The sequence below is a fragment of the Ovis aries genome, chromosome 21 (genome assembly GCF_016772045.2).
Source record: "Ovis aries strain OAR_USU_Benz2616 breed Rambouillet chromosome 21, ARS-UI_Ramb_v3.0, whole genome shotgun sequence".
In the NCBI taxonomy this organism is placed as follows: domain Eukaryota; kingdom Metazoa; phylum Chordata; class Mammalia; order Artiodactyla; family Bovidae; genus Ovis; species Ovis aries.
In genome coordinates this window covers 21,317,045-21,339,095 of record NC_056074.1, presented here as the reverse complement: position 1 = coordinate 21,339,095, position 22,051 = coordinate 21,317,045, and the positions used below count along the sequence as shown (strand labels likewise).

The 22,051-nt window shown below is 40.8% G+C and overlaps 1 protein-coding gene across 7 annotated transcripts in view; it reads left to right on the top strand.

The window, feature by feature from the left end:
* Window positions 1–22,051, top strand: part of NELL1 (neural EGFL like 1) — a 1,034,396-nt gene that overhangs the window by 500,014 nt on the left and 512,331 nt on the right. For all 7 annotated transcript variants that reach the window (XM_060403970.1, XM_060403968.1, XM_042238438.2 and 4 more), the window contains exon 13: window positions 18,435–18,560. In XM_060403970.1, the coding sequence (XP_060259953.1) occupies window positions 18,435–18,560 (126 nt within the window). The remainder of the gene's footprint in view (window positions 1–18,434; window positions 18,561–22,051) is intronic.

Genomic DNA, 22,051 nt, shown 5'->3' with positions numbered 1-22,051 from the left:
GTGGGGAGCTGCAGGGCCAGGAGGAAGGGCGTGACTGCCTCTTCTCATCTTTGGACGAACAAGTCAAGGGGCATTGGCTGGTTTAATGGAGGAGCCACTGGAAGGCAGAGGATGCTGACTTGAAGCCTCCTCCCTTTGGCTTGGATTCCCCCAGGGCTGGCTAGAGAGGAGAGCCAGACCTAGCAGCTTGTCAAGAATGGTGCCTTTGAAGCCAAAAAAGTGAGAAGAAACAGCCAAAGATATTATCAAGGTCCAAGACACTGGAGAGACTGTACGAGTGTATCACTCACGCCATCTCACTGAACCTGCAGGAGAACACTGTGCTCCTCAGATGTGGGAGCCCAGTTCAGAGACCGTCGGTAACTGTGCAGAGTAACACTCGGCCATAGTGAAGCTGGGCTTTCAACTCAGATCAGCCACATGGCTTTCTTTCTAGCTCTGTGATATTCAGCTGCTCGGGGGCTTAGCCGGTTTTGTCTCTCCTGAGGAAGGAGGAATACAGGTTTGGAATTGTCCTTCTTCCCCCTTTTGTCAAACAGCTTTATTGATATTCCCATACCATACAAAATTATATTGTTTTACAAATTGTGTTAAATATTGTTTTTAACATTTTCTTTGACATAACACTGGGCATTTTAACCGTTTTAGGGTGTACATTTCATGGTGTGAATTGCATTCACAATGTGGTGCAATCATCACTACTATCCACTTATAAAACTTTGTCATCACGCAGCAGAACTCTAACCATTAAGCTATGATTCCTCTGTCCTCCCTCTCTCCTCCTAGCCCCTGGTAAACCTCTCATCTCGGTGTAGCCAAAACTGTTTGGTGCAGGAAAACAGTTCATTGGTTCCTCAAAAACCTCAGCGTAGAATTACCAGTTGTTTAGTTGTGTCTGATTCTTTGCCATCTCATGGACTGCAGCACGCCAGGCTTCCTTGTCCATCACCAACTCCTAGAGCTTGTTCAAGCTCATGTCCATCGAGTTGGTGATGTCACCCAACCATCTCATCCTCTGTCGTCCCCTTCTCTTCCTGCCTTCAGTCTTTCCCAGCATCGGAGTCTTTTCTAATTACCAGATGGCCCCGCAATTCCTCTCCTAGATTTCTACCTAAAGTTGTTGAAACCAGATACTTGAACAGATACTTGTACACCAGAGTTCATTGCAGCATTATTCACTGCTGAAAGGTAGATGGTTCTTTTTCTTTTTCATCCCAACCAATGCCTAATCCTCCTCTTACCATAGCAAGTCTGCTTAAATCTTTTCTTTATAGCAATACAGGGTTGTTGACTATACTATGTTGTATACTTTTCTTCAAGACTTAATTTGTCTTATGACCAGAAGTCTGACCTCTTTACCCACGTTTTTTTCCATCCCTTCCTCTCTGACAACCATTGACCTGTTCTATGAGTTTGGATTTTTATTTCAGATTCCATATATAAGTGAGATCATATTGTATTTTCTTTCTCTGTCTGACTTATTTAGCATAATGCCTTTGAAGTCCCTCATCCATGTTGTCACATAGGGCAAAGCTTTCTACTTCTTTATAGCTGGATAATATTACTCTGTGTGTATTTGTATGTATCACGTTTTCTTTATCCTTTTGTCTATTGATGAACACTCGTTTCCATGTCTTGGCTGTTGTAAATAATGCTTCAGTAAACTTAGGAATGTGTATACCTTTCTGAGACAGTGATTTTTATTTCCTTTGGATAAATACTCAGAAGTGGAATTGCTGAATCGTTGGAAAAGACTCTGATGCTGGGAGGGATTGGGGGTAGAAGGAGAAGGGGACGACAGAGGATGAGATGGCTTGATGGCATCATGGACTCTATGGACATGAGTCTGAGTGAACTCCAGGAGTTGGTGATGGACAGGGAGGCCTGGTGTGCTGCAATTCATGGGGTCGCAAAGAGTCGGACACGACTGAGCGACTAAAGTGAACTGATGGTGATTCTAATTTGAATTTTGAAAGGGACCTTCCTAGTGTTTTCCACAGTGGCTGCACCAGTTTACATTCCCATCAATAATGGGGAAGGCTTTGCCTCTCTCCACTTGTTTTTGTTTGTTTTGTTTTCTCCTGTGTTTTGGAAGATAGCCCTTCTGACACTTGTGCGGTGATTGCTCAGTGTGCTTTTGATTCACATTTCCCTGATGATTAGGGATGTTGAGTACCTTTCGTGGAACTCTTGTCCATTTGTATATCTTCTTTGGAAAAATGTCTCTTCAGATCTATTTTTTTAATCAGATTTTTTTGACTTTATTGAACTCTATGAGTTATTGTATATTTTGCATATTAAGCCCTTATTAGTTTTATGAGTTGCAAATATTTTCTCCTGTTCCGCAGATTGCCTTTTCGTTTTGTTGATGGCTTCCTTTGCTGTACAGAAGCTTTTAAATTTGATGTAGGGTTTAATTCTGTTTTTTATATTGAACTTTTAAGTTAGATGTTATTTCTGAATGGAGACAGTTCAGTATAGGGCAATGTGTGTTCACTGTGTTTTTATTGTCAGCCCCCTAAGGTGTCTTTTAGACATTTTTTCCTTATCATTTTCTCATGAAAATTTAATACCAGAGGTATACTATATATCTGCTCCTGTGCTGTGGCCCTTTGGAGAATCACAAACTTTTAAAATAGCTAAGATTTTTTTTCCACTCTGCCAAGAGCCAGTTTTTCATCCCCTTGTAAGTGATATCACTCTGGCTGAGAGTGAGGGTATGGAGTTAAAGTGCTGCCTTGGGAGCCAGGTCTTCCTGGACTTGTGTTCCAGCTCTGCCCACTCCTTGCTGGGTGACCTTGGGCAAGCTCCTTAGTGCTCCATCCCTCAGTTTCCTCATCTGCTGACTTGGAAATACTGAAAACCTACTTCAAAGGGTTATTATGAGAATTAAATGAGTTAATAAACATAGGCTTGTGCCTCCTACTTAGAAACTGTTCAGTTTAGTTCAGTTGCTCAGTCATGTCTGACTCTTTGCAACACCATGGAGTACAGCACGCCAGGCCTCCCTGTCCATCACCAACTCCCAGAGCTTGCTCAAACTCGTGTCCATAGAGTCAGTGATGCCATTCAACCATCTCATCCTGTCATCCCCTTCTCCTCCTGCCCTCAGTCTTTGCCAGCATCAGGGTCTTTTCCAATGAGTCAGTTCTTTGCATCAGGTGGCCAAAGGATTGGAGCTTCAGCTTCATCATCAGTCCTTCCAGTGACTATTCAGGACTGATTTCCTTTAGGATGGACTGGTTGGAACTCCTTGCAGTCCAAGGGACTCTCAAGAGTCTTATCCAACACTGCAGTTCAAAACCATCAATTCTTTGGTGCTCAGTTTTCTTTGTGGTCCAACACTCACATCCATACATGACTACTGGAAAAACCATAGCCTTGACTAGATGGACCCTTGTTGTCAACATAATGTCTCTGCTTTTTAATATGCTGTCTATGTTGGTCAAAACTTTTCTTCCAAGAAACAAGTGTCTTTTAATTTCATGGTTGAAATCACCATCTGCAGTGATTTTGGAGTCCAAGAAAATAAAACCTGTCATTGTTTCCATTGTTTCCCCATCTATTTGCCATGAAGTGATGGGACTGGATGCCATAATCTTAGTTTTTTTGAAAATGTTAGCTGTTATTACTTTTAAAAGGTTTTTCCACTTAAAAATATTTCAAATGGTAGAAATTAATATAATATTGTAGAACAATTATCCTCTTGTTAAAAAAAGTAAATTTTTAAAATTAAAAAAGGAAAAATAGTTCAAGACCAGTGCACTATATGGAAATCTGATTCTCTTTCATTTCCTTTCTTTTGAATGGTGTTTTCATTGTATATTTGGATTTTGTTATCAGAAGAAAGTGGATTATGATTCATTATTCTGTGGGATTTTTTCTTCTTTTCTCCTCATCCATTTATTTTTGTAGTTTTCATAGGGTCTGGACTTGGTGATTTTAAGAACCAGTTGAAACACTTTATCATTTTGGGTTTCATAGCTCATGTTTCATATAGAGAAAATGGATTCAGTCTGATGTGTAAAAATTTGGGGTGGTTAATAATATTGGTTTCATTTCAAAAATATTGTTTCATTGAAGGAATCTCTTCCTATGGAGAGAAGTCCAGAGTAAAGTACCTGTTCTTCCTGAGGACATTCAGCTGATTTTCATTCATTACACAGGTGCTGGTTCATTATAAGGAACTGGTTTTATGGAACCCCAGTTCCATAAATGTTCATTAATGACCTGCTCATAGATCCACAGTCTCCGGTTTGTTTGTGGAATTCAGAGCCTGGTAATTAATCACTAGTTAACTTGATGCTGTAGTGAATCAGATCTGAACCTCAGGCACCAAATCATTTATCTTCAAATGACTAAAACCTCTGCACTTTATTTTGACTGCATGGGAAAAGTGGTGAATGAATAATTTGACCTACCGTGATTATAGGGAATTGCTATTTAATTAATCAAGGAAAGTGAATAACCTTGGTGGGAAAGGGAAAGCTAAGGTTGCCCTGTAGAATAGCAGAATAGATACCAGGGGTTCAAATTCTCTGAGGTCATCTTCTGGTTGCCTAATAACCTTGCATGCCTTTGTAAAATAAAAATATTAATATATACCTATCTGTATGGTACTTGTGAGGATGAAATGGATTATACATGTCCAGTGCTTGGTAACTACATTTGGCACAGAGTAATGATCAATAAATGCTGCCAATAATTAAAAGATTAGTTGGCAACTAAAGGATGTATTAATAGATGCTTTGTTAGTGGTATTGCACTCTTCCATTTCATTCACTCTTACCTGACTTTCCTTTATCTTTGTAAAGCAGAGAACAGTTGCCCAGAATCTCTCCATTTCCCCCAATTTTCAGCCAGCCCCTGCTAATCACCACTCTATCAATTTCTATGAGGCTGGTTTTTTAGATCCCACATATAAGTGGTATCATGTGGTATTTGTCTCTCTGTCTGAGATAGAAGTTCTTATTTTACTTAGCATAATACTCCCACAGTTCATCCATGCCACAGTTCATCCATGTGATCACAAATGATAGGACTTCCTGCCTATGGCTAAATAATATTCCTGTGTGTGTGTGTGTGTGAACACTCACATCTTTATTCATTCATCTTTTGATAGAGAGTACAAACTTCTTAGTTATAAAATGAATAAATCCTTGGGATCTAATGTGCAGTATGGTGACTATAGTTAACAATAGTATGTATTTGGAAATTGCTAAGAAAATAGATTTTAAATCTTGTCTCTACAAAAAAATGATAATTATGTGGCCTAAGGGAGGTGTCAGCCAAGGCAGTGATGATGCTCATTTTTGCAATGATGAGTGTATCAAATTTACACATTGTATACCTTAAGCTTATACAATGTTATATATCAATTATGTCTTCATAAAGCTGAAGGAAAAAGAATTGCCACCCAGTTAAATCAAAGTGATAAGGGAAGGCCATCAGCACTTACGAAGGCGTCTTCTTGCCTTCTCAAGATTCACCACAGATATATTTTTGGTGAATTCTTCCTCGGTCGTTTTTGATGGAATTAGCCACTTCTTTTTCTTTTAAGTCAGGTTCAGGTGACTGCCTCTCTGCTGGACTGGGACCGGTTCTGTACGGTCTGGCTGTTTTCACTTAGCATAAAAGCCAGAAGACAAGGACCGCATCCCACTGAGCTTTGGAATCTTGACTGCCTCTGGAATCTAGCAGTCTCTTAGTAGCTCTGGAATTTCCTTTCCCAGTGGTAGGGAAGGCACAAGATCTTCATAGCTTCCATAGCTGACTTACAACACTTGACAACACCTCAGACCTCTTTGGAAGCACTCCCTGGTTTTGTTGGTACCATTGGCTGAAATGTAGGTTTCAGAAATTGATGGATTCATGTAGTCTGGGCACAGTCTACAGCTGAAACTGAATCAGTCACCTTTCTTTCAGTATGCTTTTTTCTTGTAGATGCTCAGCATCACTTTGTAGACCCTCTTGAAGGTCAGAATTACCAGGCTGGGGGAAAAAGTCATAGAGTGGTATCTTACAGCGTTTTTCTGATGTCAGCTAAAAATTGGTATGCTGTGATTCCCCTTGGCACAAAGAGATGTGTTACTTTATGACAGTATTTAATTCTGAAATTGAACTCAGCAGGGGAAAAAACATCTTAGCATGAATTTGCAAATATCTGACATAAGTATATATGGAAAACACCTTTAAAATGTCAGAAAATGCAATGATCTAACTTCTGCCTTATGATGTATTTAACCTTGTATGAAAAGAGTTCTTTACTGTACATGGGATGACCAAAAGGGTATCTGAATTTTTAACATGCAGATATTTGATCTGGTAGGAAGCATGTTTGTTTGACACATGTCTTAGAAGATGATGTAAAAATTCATCTCACCAGGCAACAGAGAAATTTAAAGGGTCATTGTATCAGTTCGTGGGGGCTGTCATAACAAAATGTCATTGACTGAATGGCTTAAACAATGGAAATTTATTCACAGTTCTGGAGGCTTGAGGTCTGAGATCAGGGTTGGGTTCTGCCGAGGGCTCTCTTTCTGACTTGCAGATGGCTACCTTCTCCCTGTGGCCTCATATGGTGGAGCAAGAGGGCATGCTTTTTCATGTTGTTATTCAGTCTCCAAGTCGTGTACAACTCTATGTGACCCCATGGACTGTTGCATGCCAGGCTTCCCTGTCCCTCACCATCTCCTGGAGTTTACCCAAGTTCATGTCCATTGAATTGGTGATGCCATCCCTGCTTTTTCACATTTTTTTCTTAAAGGGATACTCATCTCATTAGGAGGGCACCACTTTCATGATCTCATCTAAACATAATTTCTCTGCAAGGGGTCCATCTCCAAATGCTGTCACAGTGGAGGTTGGTATATAAATATATGAGTAATTTGTGCAGGGAACACAACTAAGTTCAGAGAAGTTATCTAGATACCTCTTGAAATTGTCTTATTTTTCGCTTCCCTTGCCCTTCCTTTCTCCTCCCTCCCCTCCGCTCACTTCCTCTTTGCCTTCCTACATTCTCTTTACTTCTTCTCATGCCCTTTCCCTTCTCCTCCCTAGTCTTCCTTCCTCCCTAGTCTTCCTTCCTTGCCCCCTTCCATTCTTCCTTCCATTCACCTCCTCTCTCACTCTCTCCTCCTCCTCCCCCATCTCTCTCTCACTTCCCCCACCTCCTCCCCAAGCTACTTGGGATCATATGCCTCAAGACACAGGCATTTGTGGGTTGAATCTGATAGGCAGATGTGTTTTGCTTGCTTCAAAATATTTAAGAAAAAATGGAGCCATTATTTTAAAAGTTCAATTAATGCTTGAGCAGACTCTGGGAAATACTAAAGGACAGGGAAGCCAGGCATGCTACAGTCTGTGGGGTCTCAAAGAGTTGAACATGACTTCAGTCATACAGTCAGTTTAGTCGCTCAGTCGTGTCTGACTCTTTCCGACCCCATGAACATGACTTAGCAATTGAATAGCAACAACAGTGTTAGTTCTCTAGAAATATCAGAGGTCTGGCCCACAGTCACTGGAGGAGATACTATAAAGCGATGCGCAGACTTTGGAGCCTTGCTGCCTGAATTCACATCCTGGCAGTCCAGGTACCACTGGTATATGACCTTAGACAATGGACTGTCCTTTCCTATGGCCCTGATTTCTCCTCTGTAAAGTGAAGGTGACAGTTCACATTCTTTCTGTTGTCTTTCTGCCATTGGGGTTTAGTCTCATTTTTCGTGTAACGCTGGTCTTGCACTGTGTTTTATTTACCTTGTAAGAGAGAACCATTTCTTTGTTCTTGAAAGTAGGGAAATTAAAGAGATTGATAGAGACAGGGATGGAAGACAGAGAAAAAGAGGATTGATTAATATTTTAGGAGATATAATATATACCTTATTTTTTTTGGATGGGACATATTTTACATATTACATATATTTTACATATGTACATAATGTACATATTTTACATTTTACATATATCGTCTACCTGGCTTCTTCATTTGGTTTATATTTCTAGATTCTACAGGCATTTAATTTCTCTACTCTTGCTTTAGGAAGAAAACAATAGTTATAGAGAATTACATGGAACACTGGATAAAACACTAATTCCAGAGTTAGAAGGCCTTGATTCTGTTACCAGCTCAGTGATTATCTGTGTACCCTTGGGCAAGTCAGAATTCTTTTCAAGGACTTTATTTTCTCATCTGAAAAAGGTCATAATAATTCATATCTTGTCTGCTTCACTGGAGTTTTCTAAGTTCAAATCAGAGATCATGTAGGCCCTCATTTAAAAAAAATGTTCAGTATGACACAGATGGGAGCATATTCATAGACCTCATACCAATGCCAGGGCTACCATGCTTTTATAACTCATGATTTCTGAAAAGTCAGGAGATTAAAGTCTGGTAGAATTGCTCTGCAAGTCATCTTGCTAGTTCCTAGAGGGCTTTTCCAGAGCTGTGCTTTTGTTGGACTATCTGTAACTAGATATGGCTGTTCTTCATTTTCTGGGGACATGCCAACTCAGTTGAAACAGGCACCAAGAGGCCATGTGAAGGTTCAGGTCATCTTACTAGTATTTTCTAGGACTTGTGTCTTGGAAAAGGCGTCTGGAACATTTTCAAGCTCATAGAAATAGGAGGAAAAGTGGTGGCCCAAAATAAAATGTTTCGGAGATGGAGTTTATGATGCATTGTGAGGACAGAAACACCTGAATGAGTCAATAATTTTAGAATCGGGGAAGTCTTTAGATGCTCTCAGGTCCAACTGGTCATTTCATAAATGGAAACACTGATGTCTAGAGAAGTGCCCAGTGCTAGAGTTAACTAATAAAAAGAGCAAGAAGAGAGCTTGGCTCTTGGCTGTGAGTTTAGTGCGTGTGGTTCCACAGAGTGGAGCAAGTTTGCTCCTGAAGTCACAGAGACCCGGGATGACATCATAGGCGCTCTCCCTGTCATTTCTGATGCCAAGCCATTGGATGGTTGGGGATAATGAAATGAGACTCACCCAGTCTCAATAAATATTGATTTTCTTTCTTCACTCTGTTTCATTTTTAAATGCTCATAGGGAGTGGACCCCCTTGCCCAACCCACTGCATCTAACCCTCTCTGCGTTGTTTTTTCTAGGAAGTTCTTAGGCAGCAAGTCTGAGTAGATCACACTGTTTTATTTAGAAAATCCTTTGCATTTGCTTCTATTTTTGCTACCCAAGCCCAACACTCTAATTTAATGATGATGATGCCAAATTCAGCTCTGTTTGTTCTGAGCAGTCTTGTACAGATGGAGGCTGGTGATTTGTGAAGAGGCATTATGTCACATCAAATTTCATTTGAAAGTCCATAAGTATACCTTTTTAAAACAAAAACAAACTGCTTCACTTTCCTGGGGAGGGACATAAATCATGTACTTTTATTACCTCAGAAGATGAGTGCTAATATTTCAAAGGTGACAAGCAATCTCTAAGAATAAATCACAATTTGAGCCCCATTATACTGGAGCTGATATATACCACAGTGGGGTTTAGAGATGTTTCTTTAACAGTATTTAATAGAAGATCCAGGCCCCTCTGTCACTATTTCTAATACTAGAGGGGGCCTTCAACAGTCTTAAGCATCCTGAGTTAAGGTTGAATCAAGGGTTCCAGCTCAGGGCAGAATTCTACCACCTGTTTTGGGGTCCTGGGTTACTGGAGTCTAAAGTTTGAAAGAGTTAGGGTTTAATGCAAAAGACCTGCAGGAATAGTCATGCAGAGTACAGCTTTCCTATTTTAACAGAGAGCATCATACAGAACAAATGTCGTGAACAGGATGCAAATGAGGTTCAATTTGGAGATCCGCCTGTTTCTATACATTTCATGGCAGCACCAGGCATGTCTAACATAATTATAGGCTCAAAAATTTACAGAGAGCTAGAACTGGCCCAGGGAGAACAATGCCACATGTGAAGTGAGACTGTGGGTTCAAACCCAGGGTCTTACGCTTACGGACTTTATGCTTTGTACAAGTGGTCTCAAAACCTCTGAGCCTCAGTTTCCTTATCATGACTTACAATCTCTATCTCCTATAGGAAGAGTCAAATGGAATAAATGAGGTGCTGCAGTGCTACCTGTGGGGTGCCTAACATAGTTTCTGATATGTAGAAATGACAGATTTTGAATATTAACCAGGTGTCAGGGGCTGTTCCTAGTTTTACATTATGAGGTTAGGAACTATTAGCCTCTTTTTCATTTTCATATCATCCTGTGCCTAATGATATATTTTTAAAATTTTGATCCATTCAACCTTCCAGTAGCTAACTTAGCTGTGGTTCTTAGAAAATCTTGCTAGACTGATCTAGACCTTTAGGTTGAGCCTGACCTTGAGTGTGTTCAACTTCTCCTTTGAGGTTCAGTCTCAGACACAGCTTCTTGCCTGCTGCTGCTGCTGCTGCTGCTGCTGCTGCTGCTGCTGCTGCTGCTGCTGCTGCTGCTGCTGCTAAGTCGCTTCAGTCGTGTCCAACTCTGTGCAACCCCATAGGCGGCAGCCCACCAGGCTCCCCATCCCTGGGATTCTCCAGGCAAGAACACTGGAGTGGGTTGCCATCTCCTTCTCTAATGCGTGAAAGTGAAGTCACTCAGTCGTGTCCGATTATTCGCGACCCCATGGACTACAGTCTACCAGGCTCCTCCGCCCATGGGATTTTCTAGGCAAGAGTACTGGAGTGAGTTGCCATTGCCTTCTCCATCTTGCCTCCTGGCTCTGGGTAAATATCAGAGAAGGAAAGACCACTGCTTGAGAGAGGGACCTGCTTTAGGCAAAACTCCATCACCACCTGAGTTATGGTCAGATTTCTTTTCAGGCTTATATTTAAAACCCTCATTGCTTTGGGCTCACTCAGTTTCTCTCTCTGAGCATCAGCTCGTTCTTTAATTGGGGAGTTCTGTTTATTTATTTTTCTTGATTTGGTAATTTTATAACCTTTTAGGATCTTTTGTCTGTGAACAAAAAGTATTTGTCCTAGGCTCATTTTGAAAAATCTCAGTTGTTTGCTCTTTCTCAGGATTTTCTCAAGATATCCCAGCTCTCTAAAGACATTGATTGTGTTTTGATTTTCTGTATAATCAGATTTGATTGTGGAGCACTCTTGAGCTCTCTTGAAACTGTCTGCAGGGTTGTGCCTTTCCCTGAGTTTGGAGAGGCAGTCTTTCTTAGGCAGATGTGTTTCTCCTTGTCTCTTGTCCCCATGCTGAAACCAGGGCAGTTGTCAATTCTTTTCTTTCTTCCATCCCCTTGTCTCAACGGACCCAACCCATGCCTCTAAACATTTTACTTTGTCTCCCTACCACCATTTTTACCAGGAAGTGATTTTTATATCTGATGTTTGTATGATAGAAGATAAGCAACAAAGATAAAGTAGTGACAGTTTAATTTTCTGGTACTTTTGTCAAATTTTCTGCCTTATTTTGTTCTTTTTGTGGGCTTCCCTGGGTTCAGTCCCTGAGTCAGGAAGTTCTTCAGGAGAAGGGAATGGCTACCCACTCTAATAGTCTTGCTTGGAGAATCCCATGGACAGAGGAGCCTGGCAGGCTACAGTCCATGGGGTCACAAAGAGTTGGACATGACTGAGCAATGAACACTTTCACCAGGAAATCGAGATATGCCAAGGCTGGAATTACCAATGGTACGAATTGAAAATGAAACGAACTCAGTGACATATCAGCAGAGCAGCAGGGCTGTGCTGTGGGCATGGCTCGCATAGAGCAACGGTTGGATAAACCTATGTGGGGAATTCTCCCTGGCATTTCCTAACATCCTCTTTCTGGTTTTTGAAAATATTTCTGTTCAGGGCTTGGCATCCTGTGAAACGAGGTGATAGCTTGGTTGTTAGAATCAAAATAAACTCATTATGGCTGAGTAACTTCTTCAAATCCTGATGAGGCTACTGCCTCTCAATAGTTATGCAGTGGCCTGAGGGAAATGAGCTAGGCGTTTCTCTGCGGGAGGAGCTGACAGGGGTCCGTAACAGAGAAACATTTATTTTCATCAGTGGCCTGATTGGCAGCTGTGGCCCATAGGCTGAAGACTGCATTGCCTCTAAGGCAAGTCCTGACTAGTTCCTCATCTTAAAAAAATGGCTAGGCAGCCTAGCAGTATGGAATGAGTTCACTGTAGCTGCCTCTCTGAGTAAAATACCAGTGTGATTTAGCCTTCAGCTCGCCGTGCTCCAATCTATTCTCTTCACTGCAGCCAAGCTATATTTTAAAAACAGAAATTGGACTTTGTCATCGCCATGATTGAAGCCCAGGCTCCTTCATATGGCCTCCAGAGCCCAGCAGGGGTGGCCCAAGCTCTTCTTTCCAGTTTGTCTTCAAATGGACAAAGTTCCCTCCTCTAATGAATTCTTTTCATTCTTCTCTCTCTCTGGTATGTTATTTTTCTCCCCTTTACCTGTTTCATTGCTATTTCAGGTCTTGGATGAACAGTCACTTCTATAGAGAATCCATCTCTCGACTTCTTAGACTAGGTCAAATCCCCATTAAATGATCTCACATTATTGGTAGAACATGTAAAGTTCTGCTCAGTATCTTGCCAGGCTGTGAGGTCTATGATGGTGTTTTATTCATCACTCTGGCTTTAAAAGCATAGTAGAGGGCTAATTAGTGTTCTTTGAGTACAGACTAAATGGTCCTCTCTCTTTATAACTCTGCAAAGACAAAAAGTTTAGGCTCTGCAGTTTCCCTTCTGTTTCCTCATCTCCATTCTCAAAGCTGAATTTCTGTTCATCTTTCAAGATCAAGTTTAATGATCTCCATCGCAGTGCTTCTCATGGTCATTCTCTGTACTAGTCAGGGTAGACTCAATGGCTTAAATTAACAAAAGCATATTTCTAGGTCATGCAACAAACATGTCCATCATGCTGGTCTGGTGATCTGCTCCTCACTCAGGGACGCAGGCTGAAAGAGCTTCCGTTTCTGTGCTTCATAATTTCCAAGACAGGAAGAAGGAAACGTGTTAAGTCTGACGCTGGCCCTTAATCTTTCTGTCTCAAGGTGGTAGGCTTCTCAGATTCATGCTTGGAAAAGGATGGGAAAGTACAGTTGAATTATTTCCTCAGGAGGAGGAAATCTGGTAATATACTGGATGAAATGTGCTAATATAGACCAGCCCTCTCTTATATCTGGCTTTTCTTGGTCTCTCAACCCCTCACTTACAATGATCTATTTTTCCACTCTCACGTAGTCAAATAAAAGATCTTGTAATTAGCAACAACTAAATCACTTTTGAAATCTTAGTGTCAAGCACATCACTCTATAACTCCATCTTCTGCCTTTCCAGCTCACACAGTGCAGTCCTCACACTGGAATCATTTCTGCCTCCCTCAGGAGTCCTACTGAAGTTAAGGTTCCCTGAGAAGCAAACTCTGAGATGGAGGCTGACATTCAGGAAACTTAATAGGGATGGAATGCCTGTGGGGGAAGGGAAAGATACAGAATTGCGCAGAGGGAGGGGTTAGCTGAATCTCATTGAGTGCTCTGAACCTGGTATCAGTTCAGATCAGTTCAGTTCAGTCGCTCAGTCGTGTCCAACTCTTTGCGACCCCATGAATTGCAGCACACCAGGTCTCTCTGTCCATCACCATCTCTGGGAGTTCACTCAAACTCATGTCCGAGTCGGTGATGCCATCCAGCCATTTCATCCTCTGTCGTCCCCTTTTCCTCTTGCCCCCAATCCCTCCCAGCATCAGAGTCTTTTCCAATGAGTCAACTCTTCGCATGAGGTGGCCAAAGTACTGGAGTTTCAGCTTTAGTATCATTCCTTCCAAAGAACACCCAGGGCTGATCTCCTTTAGAATGGACTGGTTGGATCTCCTTGCAGTCCAAGGGACTCTCAAGAGTCTTCTCCAACACCGCAGTTCAAAAGCATCAGTTGTTTGGCACTCAGCTTTCTTCACAGTCCAACTCTCGCATCCATACATGACCACTGGATAAACCATAGCCTTGACTAGACGGACATTTGTTGGCAAAGTAATGTCTCTGCTTTTGAATATGCTATCTAGGTTGGTCATAACTTTCCTTCCAAGGAGTAAGCGTCTTTTAATTTCATGGCTCCAGTCACCATCTGCAGTGATTTTGGAGCCCAAATAGATAAAGTCTGATACTGTTTCCACTGTTTCCCCATCTATTTCCCATGAAGTGATGGGACTGGATGTCATGATCTTAGTTTTCTGAATATTGAGCTTTAAACCAACTTTTTCACTCTCCTCTTTCATTTTCATCAAGAGGCTTTTTAGTTCCTCTTCACTTTCTGCCATAAGGGTGGTGTCATCTGCATATCTGAGGTTATTGATATTTCTCCTGGCAATCTTGATTCCAGCTTGTGCTTCTTCCAGCCCAGCGTTTCTCATGATGTACCCTGCATAAAAGTTAAATAAACAGGGTGACAATATACAGCCTTGATGTACTCCTTTCCCGATTTGGAACCAGTCTGTTGTTCCATGTCCAGTTCTAACTGTTGCTTCCTGACCTGCATACAGGTTTCTCAAGAGGTCAGGTGGTCTGGTATTCCCATGTCTTGAAGAATTTTCCAGTTTATTGTGATCCACACAGTCAAAGGCTTTGGCATAGTCAATAAAACTGAAATAGATGTTTTTCTGGAACTCTCTTGCTTTTTCAATGACCCAGCAGATGTTGGCAATTTGATCTCTGGTTCTTCTGCCTTTTCTAAAACCAGCTTGAACATCAGGAAGTTCCCGGTTCACGTATTGCTGAAGCCTGACTGGGAGAATTTTGAGCATTACTTTACTAGCGTGTGAGAACCCGGTATAGTCTTTCACAATTATCTTGAGTTACTGTTAAGGAGAACCATCCTTCAGTGAAGGTTGTCCTCAGGGTGGGGGTGTGACTAAGGGTGAGGCAGCTCACATAAGTCAAGGACAGTTTTCCTCAAAGGCTAACAGTTGAAGATTTTTATAGCAGGCAGTACTTCAGCGGCTTGGGAACAAGTTCTTTAGCTTTGATCTGGGCAGTGCATTTCAACTCCCTCTTGCTGTCCTCAGCTCTTTGCTTAATAACTGCGATTCCTTGGCATCTCATGATCATCAGCTCTTTTCTTGCAACATCAGTTCCCTTGTTTCTCATTTTAATCTATCCTGTTTGTTCAAAAACTCATCTTTGAGTACGCCTCTTTCCCACCACCCTGCCCCTTCCCCAAGTATCGCGTGCATCTGGAGTGAAGCACATGGCCACGCTGACTGCTCTCACTTAGCATTTATAGTCACAGGTCACATGTGGCTCTGTAGCCACATGCTATACTCTCTAGTAAATTGTTTCCTTCTTTCCACTTCCCTGGTGGCTCAGATGGTAAAGTCTCTGCCTACAATGCGGGAGACCTGGGTTCCGTCCCTGGGTCGGGAAGATCTCCTGGAGAAGGAAATGGCAACCCACTCCAGTATTCTTGTCTGGAAAATCTCATGGACGGAGGAGCCTGGTAGGATACTGTCCATGGGGTCACAAAGAGTCTGACATGACTGAGCAGCCTCATTTTCCCAAAATGATGACTTCATACCTTTTCCCCTCTCTTTAAACATCTAGTACCACTTCCATCTACTAATTCTCAGATGTTACTCTCTCACTTCACTGAGAAAATTAAAAAAACAAGCAAAGGAGCACTACTTCATCTTTCCACCACCAAATATACCAACCCCTTATCTGTTAGTTTCATTTTTGTTGGAAAAATGACATGCTCCATCTGTGGACTGGAACTCAGCTCCTCTTGTCTCCTCCAAGACTTTGCTCCTGCAGAAATCTGCTCCCATTCTTTTTGTCTTTATTGAGTTTGTTGCAATATTATGTCTGTTTATGTTTTGATTTTTTGGCCTTGAGGCATGTGGGGTCTTACATCCCTGACCAGGGATTGAACCTACATCCCCTGCATTGGAAGACAAAGTTTTAACCAATGGTCTATCAGGGAAATCCCTGCTGTCTCTTTTGTAATGTCAGTTTTCTTCACTAGTGTTGAATCATGTCCAACCGTGTGTAAATATTCTGTGATCTTTTCTAGAACAATCTTTAAACAAGACTCTCTTTCAACACAGAGTCTCCCTAGAGCTACTACAGTTTTTCTTCTGTTGATGGCAAAATACCTCAAAAAGTTTGCCTTGTTTTTCTGTCTCCTTCATCTTTCCTTCTTTCTTTAATTGACTCCACTTTCCCCAAACTTCTCTTAACAGCTCAAGGGCAGCAAGGAACTTCTTGCCAAATCAAAACGTTAATTCTGTCTCTATCTTATTCAACTTTTTCAGCATCAGGTGACAAAACTGACCATCATTCCTTTTTTGAAACACTTTTCCTCTTGACTTTTGTGATATTCACTCTTCTGTAAAGCAAAATGCTTTAATGATGCAAGGAACCAACTTATTTAAGAATTCTATTGCCTTGAGTGCCAAAAAGATCTGAAGCACCTCTAATGATTTCACGCAGTTACTATCCTATCCCAGATTTTTGGGAGAGTCCCTTCCACACCCAAGCTTGATGTACTCATATTATTATACAATTTTTATATTCCTGTTGGCCATTTATTTTGAAAGCTCATGATACTGCACACGTAGAGTTATTGATTGCCTGAATTCTTTCACTAGGTTTTGATGTTTGTTTCTTAAATTTATGGAAGTCTTGCTGACTGTGTCTTCTTTCAGAGCCTCAGTTAACTTTCAAGCATAGGTTAACAGATCTTTAGTACTGAAACGAATCTGATATTATTTTGGGGTGTTTTATTTAGGAAATAAACCCATCTACATTTATTTTTAAAGTAAATAAATGAGTTTTCAGTGGTTCGATGTAGTGTCTATGCATGAAGATTACTAGGATTTCAGTGATTATCTTAGTAGTAATACCACATTTGACTAGTTATCATTCTCAGAGTGCTTTCATGAGGTCAATCAGTCAGTCAGTTCAGTCGATCAGTCGTGTCTGACTCTTTGAGACCTCATGAATCACAGCACGCCAGGCCTCCCTGTCCATCACCATCTCCTGGAGTTCACTCAGACTCATGTCCATCGAGTCAGTGATGCCATCCAGCCATCTCATCCTCTGTCATCCCCTTCTTCTCCTGCCCCCAATCCCTCCCAGCATCAGGGTCTTTTTCAGTGAGTCAACTCTTCACATGAGGTGGCCAAAGTACTGGAGTTTCTACTTCAGCATCATCCCCTCCAAAGAAATTCCAGGGCTGATCTCCTTCAGAATGGACTGGTTGGATCTCCTTGCAGTCCAAGGGACTCTCAGGAGTCTTCTCCAACACCACAGTTCAAAAGCATCAATTCTTTGGCGCTCAGCTTTCTTCACAGTCCAACTCTTACATCCATACATGACCACTGGAAAAACCATAGGTAGATTGTAGTAAGTAAGAGTTGGACTTTTGATTTCAAATTGTGGATATAGTGTGTTCTTACAGGATGACTTAGCGCCAGACATTTAACTTCTCTAAGCCTCAGTCTAGACTTTAGAATGATGGCCGTGCTTGCTGTACTTCACTCATGGAATTGTATGTGGGTAAATTAGATGGCACATTGAATGATATAGAGCAGTAGGTTCAGAAGTAACCCTTATGATGAGGGTCATCTGCTACTAATTAACCAGACTGGAGCTAGAGCTCATATTGGCTATTTTGGATTCCCACATTTTTTTTTTTTTTTATTCTTCCCTCTCCCAGGCCATCACACATTAGCAGTCTGAGTAAAATGAATGTAAACCCATTTTTTAAAACATAAACTCTAGAAAAGACTAAACTCTATGCTTATGGTTGTAGGCTATCTTAGTTCTTATCATGAACTTTTTATGAGACAGAAGGTGATGCTCTGATCTCCATTCCAAAGAGAAAAAGATCTTTTTTTGTTGAATCATCTCATTATTCTGTGACATGGGATGCATCTCCAGGTCAAGCGATGGAAGACATTAATTTTCATTAGACAGCAGATGCTGTCTGTATTCATAGTACAACATGGGAGAAAGTGGTTCCACCATCGTTTTGTACCAGGTGGATTAAAGCATGTATTAGTAAGGAAAACAAGCAGAGAAGGGCTGAATTCTCTTGATCTCTTTGATGAAAGCCACACTGTGTACAGTGGACACCTAATAAATATTCATTGGTGTCAATGCCTGGACACAGAACTCCTTGATTTGGGACATTTAAATCAAGCATCTTTTTGGTGAAGGATTAATAATAGATTCAGTCTTCATGCTTCTTGAGTTCTTCACTGTTGTATCCCACCATGCATCTTTCTCAAAAGATTTTCAGCATTAGATGGAATCTTCTACACCAGCTGAAATTTGCACTTAAGATTTTGTGCTAACTCATCTTGCTTTTTCTCTTGACTTCCACGGGCATTCATCTTTTTTAATTTCATTGTAAGATTAAATTAGTTCAGTCATTTATCTAATTGTGTTATTGCTTCTTTTTTTTTTTTTCTTCTTCAGATATCGATGAGTGTGCAGCTAAGATGCATTACTGTCATGCCAACACTGTATGTATCAACCTGCCTGGGTTATATCGCTGTGACTGTGTCCCAGGATACATTCGTGTGGATGACTTCTCTTGTACAGGTGAGTACTAATAAGCAATGTTGCTTTTCTGATTCAATCCTTCTCTGCATCTTATCTGTGTTGTTTCATTTAGCCCCAAGTATACTAATACTATTTTTACCAAACTAATTCTTCTCTTTAATTATCTTGCCATCAAGTTTTTTTTTTAAAAAATGAGAATTTAAGTCTGCATAATTTGTTTCCACCCTTGTTATGTCTGCCTCGGTATGTGTGCATACATACATTTGTATATGGTTTGAATTTGAAGTCTCAGTTGCCTATGGTAACACTGAAGGACTTAGAGATTCCTTTTCCAAAAAGAGAAGAGTATCAAACTATTCTCCTTTCATCATGGTGAAATGTTTTTGAGAAAATGTACTTTGTTTTCACTGGGAAGGACAAGAGCTTAAATTTAAAGTGTAGAAGAGTGCCTGGTGGGTGGGATTGGGTCTATGGGGGGGGGGTCACTCAAAACTTTTCACTGACATATTGTTAGTTTCTCCTCTCTTCTCCCTTCATCACACTGGGCTGTCAGCCCTAAAATGGAATGCCAGGCATTATGGTTGGTGCTTATGTGTGAGCAGTGCTAGCCTGTGGGCATTTGGTTTGAGGTTCCGTTAGCATTTAAGTCATGAATATGGAGACATGAGCAGTCAGTTGGCCAGGATATAAGAAGGTTCTGATTCCGTCTTCTTTTGGATGAAATGTGTTTAAATGCCCAATCTGTAACTTATAAAGAAAGGGCTCTTTGAATATAAGATTTCAGTCATGTTATGTATTTCTCTGACTCTTGTATCTTTCTCTTGGTCCTAATGACTTTGGTATATTAACAATGATTTCTTCACTCACAATGGAATGGTACTCATTTCTAAATATTTTTTATTTCAAATGACCTTTCCAAAAGTACAAAAAGTTACGAAAGTTTGAGAAGTATGATTTTTATCTCCAAATACTTTTACTCTTGTTTGTTGTATTAATAATATTTTAAAGTTACTGTTCTTTGTCTAAAAGGACTAGTGATTTCAGATTGATGAGGTTTCTGATTCGCACAGTTGGTCACATCTCATTTATTTGTCTTTTACATGATTTTAGTATAAAAAAAAACCCCTGGAGAAAAAAAGATTTGATAAATATTATGCTGAGACATAAACACTTTAAGGGGGCAAAACTCTTGTGGACCTGTCAATAAACAATTGAAAAATCTGTGATGTTCTGGATGACTATTACTTTGTTCTCATTGGTCTATACATGGTCTTGACTTATGTTAGTTCTGACATTAGGCAGAGGCAGCAAATCACCTCCCAGCACACTGCACCTTGTCATGCAGCCCAGACCTAATTAAGGCACTGCTGGGTGGAAATTATATGAGAATCCATAACACCTCTGCTCTTACTTTGTCATGGAAGGAGGAAGGCAAGAGCTGGTACTTATTGAAAGCCTGTTAAAGACATGGATGAGGATGGAAAATGTATTATTTTTTAGGAACTAGCCCCAGAGTTATTTTTAGAAAGAGAGCTGTGTTGTTCGGAGTAAAAGGCAAGGGTATGGGTATCAGTGGGTACTCCACTCCCCCTCTAGAAAAACATAGTGCTGCAGGAAAAAATGTATGCACACATATTTTGTTCTGTTTGTGTGTATGTTTTGTCTGAGACAGAATAGAAAAGTTAGAACAAAAGAGAGAAAAAAAGAGGAGACAGAAACCAGCCAGAGAGCCAAAGGCTGGGTGCGATGGAGCAGTGATCCCCTGCCTGTTTGGCACCAGGGACCAGTTTTATGGAAGACAATTTTTCCATGAACTGATTGGGAATGGTTTTGGGATGATTCAAGTGCATTACATTTATTGTGCATTTTATTTCTATTATTATTGCATTAGCTGCACCTCACATTGTCAGGCATCAGATCCCGGAGGTTGGAGGTGCCTGCCGTAGAGGACAGAGGCCAGTGAAAACCACCCAGTGAAAGGATGGCTGAAAGGATTTTTCAGGGTAGGAATATTTAATGTGAGGTGACTTGTGGTGGTGGTTTTGCTATGTAATATGCAATGTGAGTCTTCCTCATTGACCCTCTAACCTTCAGCAAAATCTACTGCTTAAAGGTGAACCTCTCCCTTCCCACCCTAAAGAAATTTAAGTTAACATGGCAGACAGCAGAAATGGTACATATATGTATATGAAGGACAGCATGAACTCAGAGGCAGAGGTAACTCTTCTTATCCTTTCCTTGATGCCCAGAGTGCATTTAAACAGACATACATGCATCATAGCCACCATGGCCTCCTCTCAGGAGTGTCAAAAATCTCGATGAGGGCTTTGGACTTTCCTCCATAGATCATAGGATTGAGGATAAGATCTCTTTCTTTAAAAAAGAAATCTTACATTGCTCCTGGATTTTTTTATCTACTGCCCATTCTTCTGCTTCTTTTCACCCCCTAGTTGATTTGTCAGTGGTTATTGTCTCCATTGCATATACTTCCTTCACATCTCCTCTTCAACCCCTCCCATTAAGTCCTCCAGTCTCACCATTCAGCAGAGAGTGTGTTTATCAAGGTCAACCATGAGCCCCGTTTTGCTCAATCTAATCTTATCTTTGTGACCTCTCAGCAGCATTTAGCAGAGCTGACTACATCTTCCTTATTTAATCACATCATTTTTTTTGACCTTTGAGACAATACGTTTCCTGATTTTCTTTCTATGTCACTGGTGCCTCCTGCCCAGTGTTCCTGGCTATTCTTCTTCCTCTGCTGATATCTTAAAGGTTAAAGTACTATAGAGCTCTGCCCTAGAACCTTTTCTCCTATTATCTATATAATCTTTTTAGATGTCTGCAATTCAATATTACAACATTATAGCATTTCTGTCAATAACTCCTAAATTTCTGTCCATTTCCAATCTTTCTCATGAGCTTCTGAATCATATATTCAACTTGACATCTACACATAGGTATTTAATAGGATTTCATATTGACATGTATGAGAGAGAACTCTATTTTTTTTCCAAATTTATTTTGGAGGAACATTGATGGGAATGAGGAGACCTGAGAGACAAGCTCTCTCCTTGTGGAGAAAGAGACTCAAGGGCCCCCATTAGACTCCGTCGTAGTCATCTGGAATTCTGACATTCACCTTCGTGTCCTGAAAATAAGTCTGTTAGGCCAAATATGCTCTTGATTCTTCAAGACAGAGCAGGTCCCCACATCTAATCTCTGCCATTTCTTTATTGGTAAAGAAGACTTCTTCCCCCAAGCAGTTATAATCCTCTGTAATAAATTAGGTGTATAGTAAATGTATGCCACTGCAAGACGTCTTTTCAGATGCTTTGTTTCCCGGAAGAAACATTGCTAGGAGAAATTCACAGGCTTGAAGACATCCTTCTGTTCACCTGACATGGCATTTCTCATTATTGACATTCTTATTTCCAAAGATCATTCTAGTCTCTGTCCCAAGTCAATAAGTATCTGCTGCCACTGCTCAGTTGGCTTTCCAGGTACATTGGGTCATTTTTTACTCTTTAATT